The sequence below is a fragment of the Rhododendron vialii genome, chromosome 9a, assembly GCF_030253575.1.
Source record: "Rhododendron vialii isolate Sample 1 chromosome 9a, ASM3025357v1".
Classification (NCBI taxonomy): domain Eukaryota; kingdom Viridiplantae; phylum Streptophyta; class Magnoliopsida; order Ericales; family Ericaceae; genus Rhododendron; species Rhododendron vialii.
This window is the reverse complement of record NC_080565.1, coordinates 25,822,456-25,841,300: the sequence shown is the minus strand read 5'-3', so window position 1 is coordinate 25,841,300 and position 18,845 is coordinate 25,822,456. Positions and strand designations below refer to the sequence as shown.

Genomic DNA, 18,845 nt, shown 5'->3' with positions numbered 1-18,845 from the left:
TGATTGCAGTGATTGTGGGTGGCGATTAGGGTGGGGCGGCAGTGGCGGTTTTGTGGTGACCAGTTGGGGATAGGGGAGGGGTGAGGAAGGGTAAAGAGGACTTTTGACGCCCGGATTAGGCCAGATAGAATATGGACTGGGTTGCGGCCATCTTTATAATTAATCCCCCTAGACCGGATTAAATATGGCATGAATTAAGTCATCCGGGTGCAGCTTTGGGAGCCAAACCATGGATAAGCGTGAGCCTGGGATTAGTCATCCCAACCTAAAGGTCATCCGGCTTCCTTTAATTAGATGCATCCAATCGTGCCCTAAGTGTTCAAGGTGAGCAAATTGCATAGGCCTTGATTTGTACATTTATGATTTGATTTACTTACAGTTCCTTTCAAGTGTATACATTTGAATGTCGGGTACAGTTACCATGTGAGTTGTAGTTTTCAAATGTATAAATAGAAGTACGAGATTAAATGAGGGGTGTGATTATTCAAGTGCATATTGAATTCTTTCATTTGTCTTATGTCCTGATGAAGTTTTGACCTGACATCAAATTCACATCCATGCCCTGTCGCCATTGTACCTGGACACGGGGACTCTGTAGTGTAGGGTGTACTGCACCTACAATTCAAGCTGTTCATGGCCCAATTAATGGTCCAGAACGACATTGAAAAATATTTATCTTAGGCGCCGCCGTAGGATGCTTTTAGCAAAATTTAACTCTTCTGGATGGCTTGAGCTTTGTAGTGCACTTAGGCCCCGATTCTCATTGTACCTTTGTCTATCCGTACAAGTGTGCTTGAATCTTGGGTTTACGGATCAAAAAAAAAAAATTTCTTGGGTTTGTGGAGACATTTGAAAGAGGGCAAAGAAAGTGTAAAGGTTTATGCATTGGAATAAAAAGAGTATTGATGCATCTTTGAATTGGATTGATACTTGCAATTAACGGATAAAGGATCCACATAATTAATAAGATGAAAAAGTAGATTTGTAACAGACGATGTGACCAAAAGGCAGTTATTGAACAATCGATAACTTTATTTTAGCAAACCTAAATTTATAAACACTAGACATTTATGAGAGTAAAAACAGTTAAATCTTCAGATTTATTGCAACGACATAGCTAGGCAACTTCTTTAATTTCTTGGTTCTTCTTCACGTAGGAAGAAACTCGAAAAACTGGTTTGGAGCGGAGCCGGTGTCCACAGCTCCCATGGGCTGATGCACTACATCAATGTTCATGTAACGGACGCCATCGCTCCGGATCGGGAAGAGCTGAAGCGTTTGATTATCTCTCCTTTCACCTTTGAATTCGTTGATACGTGAAGCTTCTTGTGTGGCTTGATCGGTTGAGTTTGCGGTGTGAACGAAGTGAATTGGTGGAGTGGAATAGGGCTCCATTAGCATCCAATTTGGTAGCATGGTTTCTGTGCTGCTCTTCATAATAATCTGCTGCAATTCTCTCTCCTTATCAAACTGATTCCACCCATCTGTTCCTTTTTCCGATACTGCTGTTCTAAGTATTGGTACAGAGTCCTAAACAACGTTAAAGCCAAGTAAATCCATATCGTCCCGGAAATTATACCACAACATCTTGCTACCAGAATGTAAATTCTCGAAAACATATTATGTTCCATAGTCCCCCCACATGTCTCCAGAATTAGTTCAGGCGTGCGCTACCTGACCCGGACACCTGATTATTTAAAAAAAAAGTCCCACAGCATGACCACCAAGACAAGGCTTAGCCTTGTCTGGTACTCGTATTATAACAGTATGTGTAGTTGTTTTGGATTGAGACTTAGAAAACAAAAATTTATATATAATTGTTGTTCTACATTTTAGGGTTTTCTAAGGCAAAGGAAAAGTTGCACTATATGAGTATGCCGTTTGGAAATTTGCTGTAAGAAGGAATTCGTGAAATTTAGTGGTTTTAAAAGTAAATGGTTTATAAGGATCCTCGATCACTTACCTAATCAGCAATTACCTAAGTAAATTAGTGTGTGAAAGTTCTTTTCTACCCTTTCTCAAAAAGTAAATGGTTTGATTGGACAAGCTTGAAAAATAAAATTTTAATAGAGGCTACACTTGAGGCTATACAGTGACGCCCATTTGCTTAATTGATAAGGTTCAGATACTCATGAATTCAAATTTGCTATGTAGTTTTACCAGGTGGCGGAATTATCAAGGGGCCTGGTGAGGCCCGGGTCATCCCCACTTTTTTTTAAAAAAAAAATAATTTTTGTGCTTTGTAGAGTACAAATTCAAACTTTTTTTGTGTTAGCTTTGAACACCAACATTTTATTAATTGACAACTTAAAGTTTTGAATACCAACTTTTACATTCAAGAATCAAAAACTTTGGCTAAGCTTTAAACTTCTATTTTTCGAAGTATTACAGTGGCTATAAAAATTAACAAATTTTGATCGCAGAGCTATTGTGGGGTCGAAAGCGGCGGCCTAGCTTGTGCACCCACTAGGCCACTTAAAAATCCCCTCATATTCTTTGTACTAGAAATTTTAAATCCCTGTTCCAGTGCAATTTTTACCGTGAATTCTTGAACCATTAGAATTTTCACGTGATCCAACCGCCAAAAATGTACCGGAATGAGAGTACATTAAAATTTCGGTGAAGAGGATTATACTTTAAAAAATTAGAGGACTATATCTTCATTAATATAGTCCATCCATGGGTCGATTTTTTCATACTCCGGCCCATTGGTCGGCAGCACGATACCAAAATACTGAGTTGGTTAGGGTACTGTGTTCCCATCACACAGATTGATCATATCCATCTTTAAAAGTCGTGCGGATTATATATCTCTTTGCTAAGACTGTAGTAAGTAGCAGACGCCGGACAGATTTGTGCCTAGTAAGGGCCTAGACCAACGTGTATGCATGTGTGAGAATATTAGGAATTTTCCCACTCGTATTGGAATTTTAAGGAAAAAAAAATCGGGACTTGCAGGGGTCAATGTCACGTGTAGAATTTTTCTAAATTAACCAGAAAAATTCATTAGTATGCGGAAATATATTGGCAGTTTTTTTTTTTTTTTTTCCGGTAAGTTGAAAATTAGTATCGGCGTGCAGGGATTGTGTCCGATGCTGTTGGAGCCATCTTGTACACTATGCATTCATAGTACGGAACAAAACCGACAGAGAAGGCCATAAGGGTCAGAATTAGGACACATTATTAATGATACATGCATAAGCTAGGTACACAAACAACTAACCCAGAAAGTGTTTCGAAAAGAGAAATCAATGGTTAGAATTCACTCAAAGATGATTTTGGGAAGCGGGGGCTACTGTCCCCTAGGGAACAGCAGCGTGCTGCTGGGCCCACTTTCGGGGCTCACTCCGATGATTGGAATCGTTCATTTTGTAGAGCTCGTCGAGTATAACAACTAAAAAAAATCAGCTTAATTGGATATCATTAAGTGACTGATCGGAACTTTTTTATCTTGAAAAGAATGGATCCGAAACACTGGATCAAATCCACTGTAATCTATGGACCGAGAGTTATATGGGCTCCGATCAGGCACTTAATGATATCCAATTAAGCTGATTTTTTTAATAGTTGTTCTATTCGACGAGTTCTACAAAATGAACGATTCCGATCATCGGAACGAGACCGGAGTGGACCCGAAAGTGGGCCCAGCAACACGCTGCTGGGGGACAACAGCCCACCCCCCGTCCATGATTTAGACCCTTGATTTCTTTTTTAGGGGTACTTTATTGGGTATCTAACATTAATGTTATGAATGCACGCATGCATACTGACAAACCTCTGAAAGAGTACTGCAGTTTGAAGAAGCTGCCTTGTTCTTTGTCGTCCCAATTTCGAAACCAGCTGTCCCGCTCAACCCTATTAACAGGTGAAGAAAAGAAAACTAGTAAGAGAAATGAGTGAAATGGGTTTTCGAAACCATATATATGAATCAGCATTCAATCAACTTAATTTTCCGCGTGGTTTGTTAAAGTGGATCCGTAACACGTGTAGTGGGCCTCATGATTTGTGTGGCCACAACACTTTCGAGTAAGGAAAATTCTATGTACTTCGAAAGAGTACCCAGAAATTACTCCGAATTTGAAGAAATCGTTAGTTTAGATTGACTTTAAGTGAATCTGGACCATTGATATTCAAATTTGGAGTAATTTTTGAATATTCTTTCGGGGTACCTAGCACTCCTCTTCGAGTAATTATTTGGTGGTCTTGGGGCTGGCTTATCCGCCACCACTCTGGGGGTCTACACACTTGGGACTAAGTTCCGCAGAAATGTGTGGTGGCTGTGCCCCTAAACCACCAAATAATTATTCCAGCACTTCTTGATTTCGATTTCTGATTTTTCCATTTTTTTTTATTTTCTGGTCTTCTGCTTTTGGATTTCGATCTTCTGCAAGTATAGTTTACAGTTTCTGGTTTTTACAATTAGTTCGGCTGTAAATTTTGATTATGTATATTTAACGTACTCGCAATATACTTCTTCTGTCCCAAAATGTTGATCCATTTTTTATTTTTGGTGACGTCCCAAAAATTCTTGCCAATTTTGACTAGTCATAAGAAAAAAAATAAATTGTTTCCTTTTTTGCCCTTCATTCCCACATTCAAATTAAAACACAAAATGAAAGGAAAACGAATTAGAGATTAAAACGTAATCATTGCATTTTTGAAAGGAGGGTAGTTTTTAAATTTTTTTTTTTTTTTGGTCAAACGGAAAAGTAGTAAAATTGATTTATTTGAAAAAGTTAGTAATTGTATTTCTCTAAAAAATTGAATTTCTCAAACATGGGGATGGAGGGAGTAGTTCTTATAACAAATATGGAAAATTCTAAAATCAGCCCAATGGGCTGACGATAGTAAGTGTGTGAATGTGTAATAAATGATGTAAAAAGTGCACAGAAATACGTATTTTTCTTGTCTTTTAGTGTATTTATCGTCAGCCCAGTGGGCTGACAATAGCAAGACCGAAATATTGATTAACAACATCAAACCTCTGAAACCCTTAATTGGGAACTGCCATGTTAACGACTAATTAAGCCACAAACCTGGGTTTCTTCTCTCAAGAGTTTGGATATCACGTTGTGGTTGTTCCTCACAAGGTGTGCAAACTGCCATCCGACGGCGTCTTTGGCGTTCTCTGGCCTTGTGGTTCTGAAACCAGTAGAAAACATTCTTCCCTTCAATCCTGCCAAACCGGCGTAGCTTTGCCGCAATCTGATGAATTTGCTCCATCGTGGGCGTTCGGATTCCTCGCCAATACATCTCTTTTAGGGCATGCAGCTGCTCTGGCGTCGGGCTCCAACGCGATGTCACTATGGGTGCCGCTGGGGTTGTATCCAACTTGGCTTGGTCTTTGATGGTAGCTGCAGCGATATATCGATAGTCACTATCAAAACCTTGTATTTTTGTTTAAAAGAAAATTGATTATTGACAAACAGAATTTACATTTAGAGAGAGCACTGGTATAAATTTGGTTGAAATGTAAACTTTAAAAGGAACAAAAAAAAATCAGTCACTATGTAAGCCACATAAGTTGGTTATTCTAGGGTGAAATGAAATGACCATATAGAAAGACTCAAAGACATGTCCTATAGTATAATTGTAAACCCTAATCCGAAATAAGGTAAGCTATACAAACAAGAAGTACATATTCTAGCGTTCCGTTCTATTGATGAAGAGGCGACCTCGTGCTCTTCAAGAGATGAAGGTGAAGGGATACCGATTACGGGTCGTAATGCTGATCAAGCGCTTAATTACCGAAGGAATGCCAGAAAGGAGATCCCCGGCACAAAAAAAACATTAAAAAAACGCGTGGCTATGTCTTGTTTATGTATCCCTATAACGTATATATGTATAATTATGTACACACACGTATATTGTGAAAAAATTCGTGAAGAAAGTGCCTCGTAGACTGTTACAAGAATATGACTGTCACATCATTCTATAGTTCAAATTACAGTACTATCTTTCGAAACATGTAAGCATAAATGTATGATATATACGTACCCAGATTCCCATTGAGTGTGGAAAGATTGGCCTTGTGAATGGGAGTGCGAATAGAAGAATTAGGGTTTGGGATTGGAGAGAAGTTGGCAGAGGTAGGCCTTGGTATGAGAGGCCTAAGTTTCCTGCCATGGAGGGAACCATCTGATGACATGTTAAACTCGCTCCCGTAATCACCACAACCCACCCTGACCATCCACATGGTGCAGTCTCCCTTGTTGATAGTTAACAAAAAAAAAAAACCCTAATAACTTGAAGAAGCAAACTGTTGGGTTTATATATAAAGAGTACTAGTTACTTCCATATCAATGCATTGGTTTGACATAGCCAGCATGATATATACTACTCATGCTCTCTCTCTCTCTCTTCTGGAAATGATCAGATGGAAGAATGGATAAAGAAAAAAGGAGGGAAATGAAGTATGCTAATTCACGGCGATATCCATAGGCCATACATTGGGGACCTTTATATAGAAAGGGAGAGAAGAGTACTCCTAGTGGACAATGGAAAGTTATGGAGAGGTTGCAATGAAACGCCACATCGGGAGCTGGGTTGTGGGCGAGCAAATTAAAGCTAGAGTTGCTATATAGAAAAAGGCAAAGTTTAACATTAAAGTGTACACGGTCGAGGATTTTAAGATTTTTTTGGATGGAATTAGAATGTTAAAATTGTAAAGATTGTTTGCAGTAGTGTATGAGGTGTTTGTTTTTTCCTCCAATTTTCTATTGGAAGTCATTGTAAGGGGCGTGGCTTCTTTTTTTTTTTGCTTTTGCTGCTTGATTGTGTAAGTTTGTTTAGCTTTCGTCACTCGAGCCCCCTCGATGTACCCTTTCGAGTTTATATATATGTTTCGTTTTGCCGAGCAAAAAAAAAAAACTATAGGAATAGGACACATATTCAAAACAATTGCGATAATATATTTTACGCGTTGCCATGAGCTAATAATTTTTTTTTTATTAATGTACGAACAAAATTTTATACATATTCTTTTGCAAAACTTATGTTGATGGGTATGCATTTTTTTTTTTTTCTGGGTCAAACGAAAATATAGATATGCGTCTTTTACTTCAAAATAAAACACTCTACAAGAAGTCTTTTATTTTTTCTTACTATAAAGTAGTTTTCAATATCTAGGGTATACTTTTTTTCCCTACTATTTTGTCCCATTTTATTCTCAAATCAAACGAGAGAAAAGCAAATATTTAATTTTCCTTTCTCTTTCCTTCCTCCCTTTCTCTGAATTCCAAAAAAAAACCCTTACTCCAAGGAGTTTTGGTTAGGAGGTAGAAAATAACAGAATGTTGAACACTCTCTATCTCATGCCTTTACTCCTAGGAGAAAAGCATGTTCGCTTTTGGTCCAACAATCGTACTCTCAATCATTCATGGTTGAACACTCTCTGTCTCATGCCTTTCACCAGTTGATGTTGATCTGATCTCTCTCTCTCTCTCTCTCTCTCTCTCTCTCTCTCTCTCTCTCTAAATTCTTGTATTTTTCTACAACATAAACATGTAGAATGAATATGCCATCATAGAGGACTTCTAGGGATGGAATTAGTATTCACACAAAGGGAAGAAGGCTGAAATTTAGAATCGGTGATTTGACATATATTCACATAATTGTTGAATTTTTGCAAGAAAAATATAGCCACCTTTTATTCATATTTGATAAAAACATACATGTAGACCTACAAGGGAGTAAATATTTATTACTACGTACTACATAGTCACTTTTGATTTTGTTTTTTTAAAGTTTGGAGGGTCAAATATAATACCTTATGAATATATATAGCAAGCTACAAGGTTGGGGGTGGCCGGAGCCTCCCCACCCATACATGCTTCCATCCGTCCCCGAGGATTTTATGCGCCACGTACACGTAGTCATTCGTAGAAAGTCGCACCGCACTTATATGAAGTTCGAGGCTAAAATATACCACATCAAGCACGAAAACGGTGTGTAATTTAGCATAAAGACTTGAACAAGAACTTCAAATACTAGTATATAATTACCACTTAATTTGAATTTTCAATCCAAACATGGGCGAAAAACTTCAGCTAGTTAGTTACCCATTAAATTAGTGGTCTTATATTGTCAAAGTCTTGTTTGTTCATTATTGTCAAATTATTTGGACAAAAAAGAAACCCTAATTAATTACTTTGTCCATTGGCCATGCGGTTTTTTTTTTTTTTTTTTTGCCACATCAGCTGGGATTAGCCGGGAGTTAGTAGGTCCACACTAAGCTTCAGATACTATCCATAAGTTTAAATTCCAAACTCCCACGACGGGGCTCGAACGTCCCTGGCCTCTCACATGGGAAGGATCAGAAAATGCCAACTGGGCTAGAGTCTATTGGCGGCCAAGCACCCTTACAACATCGAATATCATTTTTTCAAGTGGGTCCCCCTAGCCAACTTTTGCAGTAGTTACAAACACACATATATAATGTTGTCTTGCACCCAAAAGAACATATTAATGTGTTTGTCCAAATTAATTTAGGATCAAAAAACAAAGAGGTTGTCCAAATCTAACTACTATCCAATTCAATACCGAGGGCGTATTATTTGTTCTCTGTCCCCGAAGGTAGGCTCAAATTAAGTTCCTGGTGCTCTATATATATGTATGCCATGTGAAATCTATGGAGTATGTATAATTACTCGGAATTATTTACCTTCGTATAGAAAATATTATTGCTTATTTCCTTCTTGTGGGCCCATTTTAGTAGATGAAATATAATATGAATGCATTTATTAGAGAATATCAATCGAGCTCACGTGTTGCATCTTAATTAATTAGGAGTGATAATTGAGGGACATAATGATTTTGATATGTGTGGATGGTGATTGGCCGTTTTACAGTGCTAAGGGTGGGTTTCTTGTGAACTTAACTTATTAATTTCTTCGTTTTTGTGTTTTATTCATTTAAATTTGCGAGATATTTTTTGGATTAATCATCCATCTCAACGAGAATAGTCTAAAAGTACCAAATTATGATCAAAAACATAAAAAATATCACTAAAGACGAAAAATTATCAAATAGATGTCTTATTTGTGTAAAATGCCATCTTATTTACTTTTTCGATTCGTCTCACCGAGACGAACGATTAACCCACAAAATTAAGACAAAAAGTTAAATAAAAAAAGTTACGAAAAGTAAAAAAATACTGAAATAAGTTTCAGACTTATAAATTTACAAGAACACAGCCTAAGTAAAGGCGAGCTAAGCAATAGCCTTGGGCCTCCAAAATTTCGCTAAAATTAGGAGCCCAAAAATTGTTTTTGTATTCAATGAATATTACTCTATAAAATTATATTCATTCAAAATGAGCATGTCAAATTAATGAAAATTGATTATACAAGCATAATTGGCATTTTTGTCACTAAAAAAATACGAGAAAAGAGTGATATTTAAGTGCGTGTTTCAAATTTTTGTAATCATATGCATAATTTTAAAATTTTATCTTGTTAATATTATTAATTTTGCTTTTTCAAGTTGATTTGTTTTGTCAATTTATTGTATAATGCACAAAGGGTTCCATTTTGTTAATTTCACATTAGGCCCCAAAATGACAAGGCCGGCATTGGCCATTTACTTCAAAACAATTTTCTTGATTGGTAATGGAGTCCGTTGCTAATTTGGGGCTGCTATAGTGCACACCCTTACTACACTCCTATAGTGCGGCATCCGAGCTTTCGATCAGGAGCTTACCGAGTTAGCGGAGGTTAGGAGGACTCCCGAAATAAACCAAGTTAGCTAGCGCTTTTTACCACTTGAATCATTCCCTAGCTTCGTCCACCTTTAATTAATTTGTGATTTGAGATAACTTTTGAGGGAGAAGTATTTTATGTTAAATAAAGATGCTGCCATTCCAAGTCTTGGATTTATTTATATATATATATATATATATATATATATATATATAACATAAGATTGTATGACTTTTAAAAGTGTTAGTATAATGCTGGTTAATTGTTGGGAAAAAAACTGTAATAGTCCTTGTAGTTAAGTGTTCGTGTCAATTTGGTCCATGTAGTTATAATTGACTCGATTTACACTCTGTACTTTCCATTTTGTTTCAATTCGGTCCAATTACTAACTTCTGTTAGTCCGCCGTTAGTCCTTTAAATAGCAAAATCATATGGCCCCTTTTTTGGGGTAAAAACAGACCCGTTCGGCTAAATAAGCCTATTTTTTTATTTTTTGTCCTTATTCAATTTTTTTTTTCGTATTTGTTAGTTTTTCGTCAATTTTTTGGGAGTTATTGCATCGTCATGACGAGAAGAATCTAAAAAGTAAAAAATTATTATTGAAATTCAATTTTTTTTAATAAAGACGAAAAAATTGGCTTAGGTTTATTTTTCAACATTTCTAGTCAGGAATCAGTGCATGGGCCAAGTGTAGGAAAATGAATGAAATGACAGGGCACTATTTTTTGCAACCACTTGGGCTGTTAAGTTAGGTTTATTGTAACTTAGTTGAGTGATTTGTTATGTCTATGTATTAGGTTATGACATGGTAAATTTGGAACTAAGTTTATATAATATTCTGACTTTTGGACATGGTTATTTATCATGTTGTGACTTTTGGATATAGTTCTATATGCATTTTCAGTACTATGCAGAAAAATAAGGCATCTCAGTATTTGTCCACAAGTTGAACATGTAGACAATATCAGTGGTTATGATGCCTCATGGCTGATCATGAAAATGCTGAATTCGATGACAACTTTTTGTAGAAAATTATAACCAACTTTCTTCCCAAGTGCCTCCTTATCAATGGAGAATGGAAGAATGAGCTGTGTTTTGGTTCGGAGGTATATTAGGGCAAAAGAGGAATGAGTAACCCTATTCAGCTAAATAAGCCAACTGGCTTTTTTTTTGGGAGCTTATAAATACAACTGCGAATTTATTGCATGTAACTTGTTTTTAAGTAAATAATATTCGGACAAAAATACCCTTATAAAAATGGACAAAAATACCCTTATTTTTATTACATAAAACCACAAACATACAACCACAGTCAAAAAAACATACACCCCATGAGTCCATAACCCACCCACGTTTCCCTCCATTTTTTTCCATCTCCTTCCGAGGGAAACCATCTGGTTCTCTAGTTCCATTCCAAACCACCATTGTTGAACTCCCACCACAAACCCAGTCGACATCTGCCTTCGAACTTTCGCTTCACACTTTCTAACTCTCAATGGAAACCTCCATTGCTTCCTCTCCCTCCATTGGTAAAGAAGAAGTCTTCAACCCAACATATGAGAGCAATGTGCATTTTGATTGGGGACTGGAAGATTGTGCAATGGAAATGGAAGTTGACAAGGAAGAGGGAGCCATGGATGTTGCAGTTTCAGAGCCAAAATCACAGCACGAGGTAACTCATCACTCCTAAGCCTGGTTCTGTCCCGACATTGTCATATTCTAAAAATTGATATTACGCCACAATTTCAAACTCTAGAGTTTGAAAATTGGAAACAATATCATATTCTAAAACTCGAAATTATGCCAACATTTCAAACTCTAGAGTTCGAAACTTGTCGACAATAATCACTCCATTTTAAATCTGGTTCTGGCACGACATTGTCAGATTATAAATTTTGAAATTAGGCCAACATTTCAAACTCTAGAGTTTGAAAATTGCAGATATATCATATTCTAAAACTCGAAATGTTGCCAAAATTTCAAACTCTAGAGTTTGAATTTGTAGACAATAATCACTCTCCCATTTTTAAGCTGGTTTTGTCCCGATGTGTTCAGATTCTAAAATTCAAAATTATGCTAAATTTGTAAACTCGAAAGTTTGAAACTTATATCATATTCTAAATCTTGAACTTATCACAAAATTTCAAACACTAGAGTTCGAGACTTGCTGATAATATCATATTCTAAAACTTGAAATGTTGCCAAACTTTTAAACTTTAGAGTTCGAATATTGTGCAGAGTGTGTTTAATTGATTTTTCTTTTGGTGTTCTAGGGTGACACTTCAACATTTGGTAGTCATGTAGGACCCGCAACTAATCCTACTCCCACTCCTACACTATATGATTATACGGAGCATTTCACAACGGACAAGGTGAGTGTTTCAAACCATGGAGTTTTTTTCATGTTCAACCTTATGGTGCAGGTTATGATTATTTTTTTTTTACTTTTCTACAGGTATTTTTGTCCGAGAAAGAATTGGTAGAGTGGACAAGATCTACGGGTAAACGATACGGCTTTGTCATTATCATTAAGGCCTCGGAGAAGTTTATTAAGAATCGCAAACCGAGTATGAGGTTTTCATGCGAAAGGAGCGGGAAGTATAGGAAGTTTGTGAAGAAGTATTTGGGGGAGGAGGTGGCTGTGAAGAAAAGGGCGACGCGTTCCACGAGCACAAAGAAACTTGAATGCCCATTTCTATTGAAAGGTGTAAAGGGCAATGATGGTTGGACTGTCTCTGTCCATAATGGCACTCACAATCATCCCCCAGCGGTGTACTTGGAGGGGCATTCGTATCCTGGAAGGTTGTCGGCGGAGCAAACTGCCACGTTGGTGGATTTGTCAGTCGCTATGGTTAAACCCAAACAAATTCTAAGTCAATTAAAGGGCAATGATCCTTCGAACGTCACGACAATCAGACATGTGTACAATGCACGACATAAGTACCGAGTGATAGAGAAAGCCGGGAGAACTCAAATGCAACATCTAATGGCTCGGCTACAACATTTTAGCTATGTGAATTGGGATCGTTCGAACAAGGATGGGAATGTCACAGACTTGTTTTGGGCTCCCCCTTGCGCTAGTGAGATGTTACGTGCTTTCCCTCGAGTGTTAATGATGGATTGCACGTACAAGACAAATAGGTACAGGTTTCCATTGCTGCAAATTGTTGGCGTAACATGTACGGAGTTGACTTTTAACGTAGCCTTTGCTTTCATTGAGTGTGAAAAGGAGGAAAACTACACTTGGGTGTTGGAGAAGTTAAAGGGAATGATGGATGCTGATGCGCTTCCGGTTGTTATCGTTACGGATAGGGAGTTGGCGCTTATGAATGCCATCAGAAGTGTTTTCCCTCATGCTACCAATCTTCTATGTAGGTTTCATATCTCAAAGAACGTCTTAGCTAAGTGTAGAAAGATGTTTGATGACAAGACGTGGGAGGAGTTTAGTTGTAGCTGGGGCCTAGTTGTCCTTTCAGCGAGTGTTACACAGTATGAGGAGCGCCTTCGTGCTTTGAAGCGTGATTTTCAAATGTTTCCTGCAGCACTTGATTATGTGGAGAAAAATTGGTTAATACCTTATAAAGAGAGGTTTGTTGGAGCTTGGACGGATAAAGTCATGCATTTTGGTAACCTAACAAGTAATAGGTAAATGTTTTATTCGCAATTTAAGCACTTTCTTTTTGCATTTCAAGTAAAATCCATATATGTTATTTGATATGGCTAACGTCTGGATATATTTATTTTTTCGTAGGGCGGAGAGTGCACATGCTGCGCTAAAATATCAGCTAGAGCACTCCCAATGTAACTTTGACAATATATGGGAGAAAATGCACCGACTTATTTTGTTACAAGAAACTGAAGTCAAAGCTTCTTTGGAGAAGAGTCTTACTTCTATCCCACATGAATTTAGCAGTCCTCTATTTGAGATATTGAGGGGAGTTGTTTCGAAGAATGGCATGACACATGTTCTGGCCGCGTCCCGTCAAGTGGAATGGATTGTGGAATCGAACCATGTGTGCGAGTGTGCTTTGAGGTACACCCACAGTTTACCTTGCGCTCATGAGATTGCTCCTTACAAGACGAAAAATATCCCCCTACCGCTTCAGTTAATACACGACCATTGGAAGAGGCTGTCTTTGGTTCCAGCCCAGAATGATGCTTCGTTGGGGGAGACAATGAAGGCTAAGTTTTAGATTTTCTACGATAGATTTGTTAGTGAAAAGCCTGATGTCCAGCGCCATATGTTCAAAAAGTTCGATGAGGCTATCAATCCGGATTGCACTACCCTTGTTGAACCCCAAGAGAAGGCAAAGTCACGCGGTCGCATGTCAACAAAAGAAAAAAATGCAGCCAAAGTGAAAAATGCAACTAAAGTAAAAAATTCGACACGTAGGAATCCTTCGGAGTTTGAGCACGTTTTGGCCTCCCTTCAACCCTCCCTTGAAACCCCCAAGGCAGTCAAAGAGAAACCACGGCGCAATCCGAAAGCCAAAGAAAAAGTTACAGCACAAGTTTCAACATGCCACTTCATCGATCAATTTCCGAAACCAATAAGACCTTACATCGAATCGGTTAAGGATGTTGAATCTGATGGGAATTGTGGGTTCCGGGCAATATCGGCCTTCATCAATGAAGATTGCAATGAGCATGAGTGGAAACAGGTAAGAATTGATTTGCTAAGAGAGTTGGATGCAAATTTTGACCTGTACGAAAGAGTGGCATTGAGGAGCGGGAGGGCTTGGGAATTACATTGCATTTTAAATTGGCATGAAAGTCCTGCACCACAGGCTAAGTGGATGACAATGCCGGACATGGGTCATCTCATAGCCTCTACTTATAACTGTGTCCTCATCCACTTATCAAAACTACAATGCCTTACGTTCCTTCCCCTTCGATCTAAACCCTTACCCTCCATGAAGCGAAAGGTTATTGCTATTGGATTCGTCGATGGGGGACATTTTGTACAGGTACTCAAGTTATTAGTTTATTATTTACACATTTCTATATAACGAATGTTGCTCTTGAAATCCAAGTTAATGTAATTGTTATACATACCCTCTCATTTGTACATCATGAACCTCTTAAAGTCTAATTAAAATTAAATTTTTTTAAAACCTACTATTGCAGGTGTTCCTTAAAAAGGGTTCCCCCATGCCGCCAATAGCTTGCAATTGGACAATCTATCGCGACTCTATAGCAAAAAATTGGGATGTACCATATGTCAAGGCCATTCAAAAGTTCAAGGAGATCATTGGCAATGACGTTGCAACAAAGGAGGTCATCGATGTGGATTAGGCATTTTTATTTGTCAAATGTATCTTGGACTTTGTGCTGCTATTTTGTTTTAGAATGGTGATTGGACTTTGGATCTTAATATTTGACAAATTGTAGTTGTACGTATTTTGGTACTTATGGATGAATGTTGGCAGTCTGATACTTATGGATGAATGTTGGTAGTCTGATACTTATGAATGATTGTTGGCAGTCGGACAAAGAACTTTCAAATTGTAGAGTTTGAAAAAATCACTTACAATCATACTTTAGTACATGAAATTTGAAAATATTTCAATCTCATGAGATTGAAGTTAGTGCAAAATTTCATATTCGTATATAGTTATGGATCCGTCAAAGGAAAGTTAGAGATATTCAAAATAGACTAGATTGGTAAAATTTATATATTTCAGATTATGTAGTTCAATTTCTGGAATCTGAAATTTTGGTATTAATTCATACTCTACAGTACGAAATTTACTCATATTTTCATATTATAATGTATGAAATTTATGTCATATTTCGAGTTATAGAAATTGAAATTGTGTCGGTAAAGACTGGGTGGGGTTCAATTTGTAGAATCTGAAACTTTGTCACAACTTCATACTCTAGAGTTTGAAATTTCAAGGATTATCACATTCTAATATATGAAGTTGATGTCATGTTTCGAGTTCTACAAATTGAAAGTGTATTGGTAAAGACTTGGGTTGGGTTCAATTTCTAGAATATGAAATGTTGGTACATTTTCATACTCTAGTGTTTGAAATTTACATGACGTTTCAATTTCTAACATCCGAATGTTGGGAAAAATTTTTTGCAGCTGTTTATTTATTTAATGTTATGCTAACTTGTACCTGCAAGTGTTTGTCAAATACATGAATCAGCAATATATTTGTTATCAACCTATGATTTTCATATTTTCAAAAAACATGGCACCCAGAAATTGAACATAGTATTCGCCAATTGCCATACCACATCATTAGATAATACACAAAATAAATAACATCCATCGAGAACTACCATGGCCAACTAGTCCAAAATATGTCCCTCATGTACAAAATATGGTACTACTCATCCATAATAAAACAGGAGTTTTTCCACCACAGTCCATGTGTCAAGTGAATTGGTTGCGCTGAGAGTGCCTAGTGAAAATAATACCCGAGCTAGGGCCTGGTGTACTAGTGTGCGCAGCGTCTTGGCCCCTCAAAATCCTCTGCACTTCACGAAGGGTATTTTTCATGTCAAATGGGGAAATACGTGTTTCACTCAAGCAATTGTCTAAAAGGACCAAAGCCGCTGCAGCCCTCTCCTCTGCACTCTCAGTATTATGCCCGTCTCCGCGACCATGTGCCACCTTCAAGTGTGAGACCCTCCTAAACCATGGAAGGTAATCCTGGTGTGACTCCCAAGGGATTCCAGGTGTAACCGGAACTCGCTTGTCCTCATGCAGCATATGGTCACGCCAATTTTGCCAAAGACCATCTGTATACTGGTACACCACACTGTAGGTAGCAGACGTAGATCCTCTAGTACCCCGCAACGGGGCTAACGGAGGCCCAGGGACTAACTGCACAAGGCCGAACTGCCTCAAAACTCTATCCGGTAGGTAGGGCTCAATGACGATCATGCAACAGATGCAGCCAGTGTATAAAGCTATATCTGCCACAACTTGCCTACGTTCTCTGTACGGGTCAAAAACCACCTGCCCAACAAATTTTCCATAAGTCAAAAGATTACTTCAATAAAATTTACAAGTATGTGTTCTAGTTACCTGACTAGCTTGGACATCGTCCAACATCTCACGGTAGCGGACTGTTGTGGCCGACTTAGCCTCCTTACGACTTTGCCAGCGTGCTGCCCGTGGTAGGTCCTCCGTGTAGTTTGCATTCATGGCGTGTTGGAACATTGGAAAATGCTCTTGTATCCATGCCTGCATTTTAGTACACATAATTCATATATTTAGTAATCCAGAATCCATGTGTACATTGCAAATTTAACGTGTCCGTATCCGTGTCCAAATTAATGTCCCAAATCTATAAAATTCATGTCCTAATTATAAAAAGTACAAAGTCCATCAACGTGTATGTATCCGTATCCTCTCTCTAGCAAATCTCTTTAAGTTTGAACATGTCTCGATATATTCTCTATAACTCTCTGTCTCTCATTTCAATGTTTTAAGTAAATTGTCCGTGTATAATGTGCGAGAGATATGTAATTTTTTCACGTATTTGATGAATAAGTACATGCAATTAATGTGCGAGACATATCTAAATCGTTGTTCGTGTAGCAATATTTATAAAAATAACTAACTACCTCCAACAAGGTCATGTAGCCACCCATTTGCATAACGTGACTTCTACTTGCTTGTCCAAGCTGCCTATACAGGAACCCCAATGCTCCTACACCCCAAGCATACCTCCTAACCTGTCCCAAGTCAAACAAAAGAGCGAGGTAGGAAACATTCACCCTAATTTCAGTCTTGTCCACAAATAGTGTGGTCCCGAGAAGGTACAACAAGAAAGCCCGTGCACAATAATCCACCCTCTCATCTATGGCATCATCTCCCACATTCATGAAAGTATTTTTCAACCAGTGCAATTTAACACCACCGCAAGAAACAGCGTCACTCGCTTCAGCCATTGTCACACCAAGACATCTATGCACAATAGCAACACAATCCTCCTTACTATGAACCTCTGCATGCACAGCTAACCCCTCGACTGGGAGCCCAACAAGATAGAGCACGTCTTCAAGTGTAATGGTCATCTCCCCAAACCCAAAGTGGAAGCTGTTTGTCTCTGGGTGCCACCTCTCCACAAACGCAGACACTAACACCTTGTTGCAATACCTGTAAGTAATTTGAGCGAGTGGAAACAACCCTGAAGCTTTAACCCTATCCATGAACCTACGATTGGTTGTCGGTAGCTCCCAAATTTTCAAATAACGCGAGTGGTTATATATTTTCAACAACTGTCGCTCCCTACCATTCCAAATATTAGCTGCAACATGATTCCTGAAATCCTTTAACAAGCTCGGATCTTCTGGACCAACCAGAACCTCATCATGCCTCTGCCTCTGTTGTCGCCCTCTCCCTCGCCCTCTGCGTACAACCGAAGCCTCAATGTGTGCATCGTCCTCATGTGTATCGGGCCTAGCCTCTTCCTCCGCCTGTCCATCAGGCCTTGCCTCATCCTCTTCCGCCTGTGCATCCGGCCTGGCCTCCTCCTGGACCTCCTCCGCCTGTGCATTGTGCCTAGCCTCCTCCTCTGCCTCTATAGCATTCTCCTCCACTTGTTGCTCTGCCTCAGGCCTGTTCCCCTCCTCCCTGACCTCTCTGACAACCTTCTTCTGCCTCTGTCGTCGTCCTCTCCCTCCAACTTCTCCAACTTCTGAAGTTAAAGTTTGGTCAGCCTTCCTCTTTCTTGCTGAAATAGTAGGACGAGTCCTCTTCATTTCCCTGTATTCACCAATTCAGAGCAATCAACCTTTAGCACATGGATTCCTCTACATTTTCTGTCAAAAAAATCGATTTTAAACATCTAAAATGATAGAACATCTCACATAGTATAAGCAAATAAGACCAATTCTTGAAAAAATATTATAAGAAAGAAACATAGAAAAACCAGTACTCAAGTGGAAAAGACCTTTATTTATTGCCCAAAAAAAATAATTTGCGCATATAAGTGTTATACCATGAAAAGGAAAAAATAAATAATATGAAACTCACAAGCAATATTATTGCCTTCATACCATTAGACTTCGTATCTTACTGCTCTATTGTTTACTTTCATTATTCTTTGAATTTCCGAATGTGGATATCGTCTGTGAATCTATCTTACGCACAATGCATTTGTAGATTGCATGACGTTGGTGGAT

At 38.3% G+C, this 18,845-nt stretch overlaps 4 protein-coding genes across 4 annotated transcripts; 2 read left to right on the top strand and 2 right to left on the bottom strand.

The window, feature by feature from the left end:
- Positions 1-1,149: 1,149 nt before the first annotated feature.
- LOC131301883 (WUSCHEL-related homeobox 6-like) lies at positions 1,150-6,220 on the bottom strand. The gene is made up of 4 exons (XM_058328378.1): positions 5,998-6,220; positions 5,037-5,387; positions 3,776-3,855; positions 1,150-1,530 (listed from the first exon to the last, which is right to left on the bottom strand). Exons 1-4 carry the CDS (start codon positions 6,194-6,196, stop codon positions 1,150-1,152), a joined length of 1,011 nt encoding a protein of 336 aa, XP_058184361.1. The 5' UTR covers positions 6,197-6,220.
- A 4,973-nt stretch (positions 6,221-11,193) lies between these two features.
- Positions 11,194-13,891, top strand: LOC131299745 (PKS-NRPS hybrid synthetase cheA-like). The gene is made up of 4 exons (XM_058325325.1): positions 11,194-11,370; positions 11,972-12,070; positions 12,154-13,343; positions 13,450-13,891. The coding sequence occupies exons 1-4, from the start codon at positions 11,194-11,196 to the stop codon at positions 13,889-13,891; spliced, it is 1,908 nt and encodes a 635-aa protein (XP_058181308.1).
- Positions 12,381-15,123, top strand: LOC131301882 (uncharacterized). The gene is made up of 2 exons (XM_058328377.1): positions 12,381-14,665; positions 14,826-15,123. Exons 1-2 carry the CDS (start codon positions 13,940-13,942, stop codon positions 14,991-14,993), a joined length of 894 nt encoding a protein of 297 aa, XP_058184360.1. The 5' UTR covers positions 12,381-13,939; the 3' UTR covers positions 14,994-15,123.
- Positions 15,124-15,998: 875 nt separating this feature from the next.
- LOC131301881 (protein MAIN-LIKE 1-like) lies at positions 15,999-18,515 on the bottom strand. The gene is made up of 3 exons (XM_058328376.1): positions 17,283-18,515; positions 16,741-16,899; positions 15,999-16,671 (listed from the first exon to the last, which is right to left on the bottom strand). Exons 1-3 carry the CDS (start codon positions 18,420-18,422, stop codon positions 16,084-16,086), a joined length of 1,887 nt encoding a protein of 628 aa, XP_058184359.1. The 5' UTR covers positions 18,423-18,515; the 3' UTR covers positions 15,999-16,083.
- Positions 18,516-18,845: the final 330 nt, after the last annotated feature.

Bases quoted from the DNA above. Each gene is read 5' to 3' on its own strand.
- LOC131301883 (XM_058328378.1), bottom strand. From the start codon at position 6,196: ATGTGGATGGTCAGGGTGGGTTGTGGTGATTACGGGAGCGAGTTTAAC. The intron at 5,388-5,997 runs GTACGTATATAT...CAAAAATACAAG, and splicing joins CACACTCAATGGGAATCTGG to GTTTTGATAGTGACTATCGA. The intron at 3,856-5,036 runs GTTTGTGGCTTA...ACCTGTTAATAG, and splicing joins TCTTGAGAGAAGAAACCCAG to GGTTGAGCGGGACAGCTGGT.
- LOC131299745 (XM_058325325.1), top strand. From the start codon at position 11,194: ATGGAAACCTCCATTGCTTCCTCTCCCTCCATTGGTAAAGAAGAAGTC. The intron at 11,371-11,971 runs GTAACTCATCAC...TTGGTGTTCTAG, and splicing joins AGCCAAAATCACAGCACGAG to GGTGACACTTCAACATTTGG. The intron at 12,071-12,153 runs GTGAGTGTTTCA...ACTTTTCTACAG, and splicing joins AGCATTTCACAACGGACAAG to GTATTTTTGTCCGAGAAAGA.
- LOC131301882 (XM_058328377.1), top strand. From the start codon at position 13,940: ATGTTCAAAAAGTTCGATGAGGCTATCAATCCGGATTGCACTACCCTT. The intron at 14,666-14,825 runs GTACTCAAGTTA...CTACTATTGCAG, and splicing joins ATGGGGGACATTTTGTACAG to GTGTTCCTTAAAAAGGGTTC.
- LOC131301881 (XM_058328376.1), bottom strand. From the start codon at position 18,422: ATGAAGAGGACTCGTCCTACTATTTCAGCAAGAAAGAGGAAGGCTGAC. The intron at 16,900-17,282 runs GTAGTTAGTTAT...ACTAAAATGCAG, and splicing joins GCTACATGACCTTGTTGGAG to GCATGGATACAAGAGCATTT. The intron at 16,672-16,740 runs GTAACTAGAACA...TTTGTTGGGCAG, and splicing joins ACGATGTCCAAGCTAGTCAG to GTGGTTTTTGACCCGTACAG.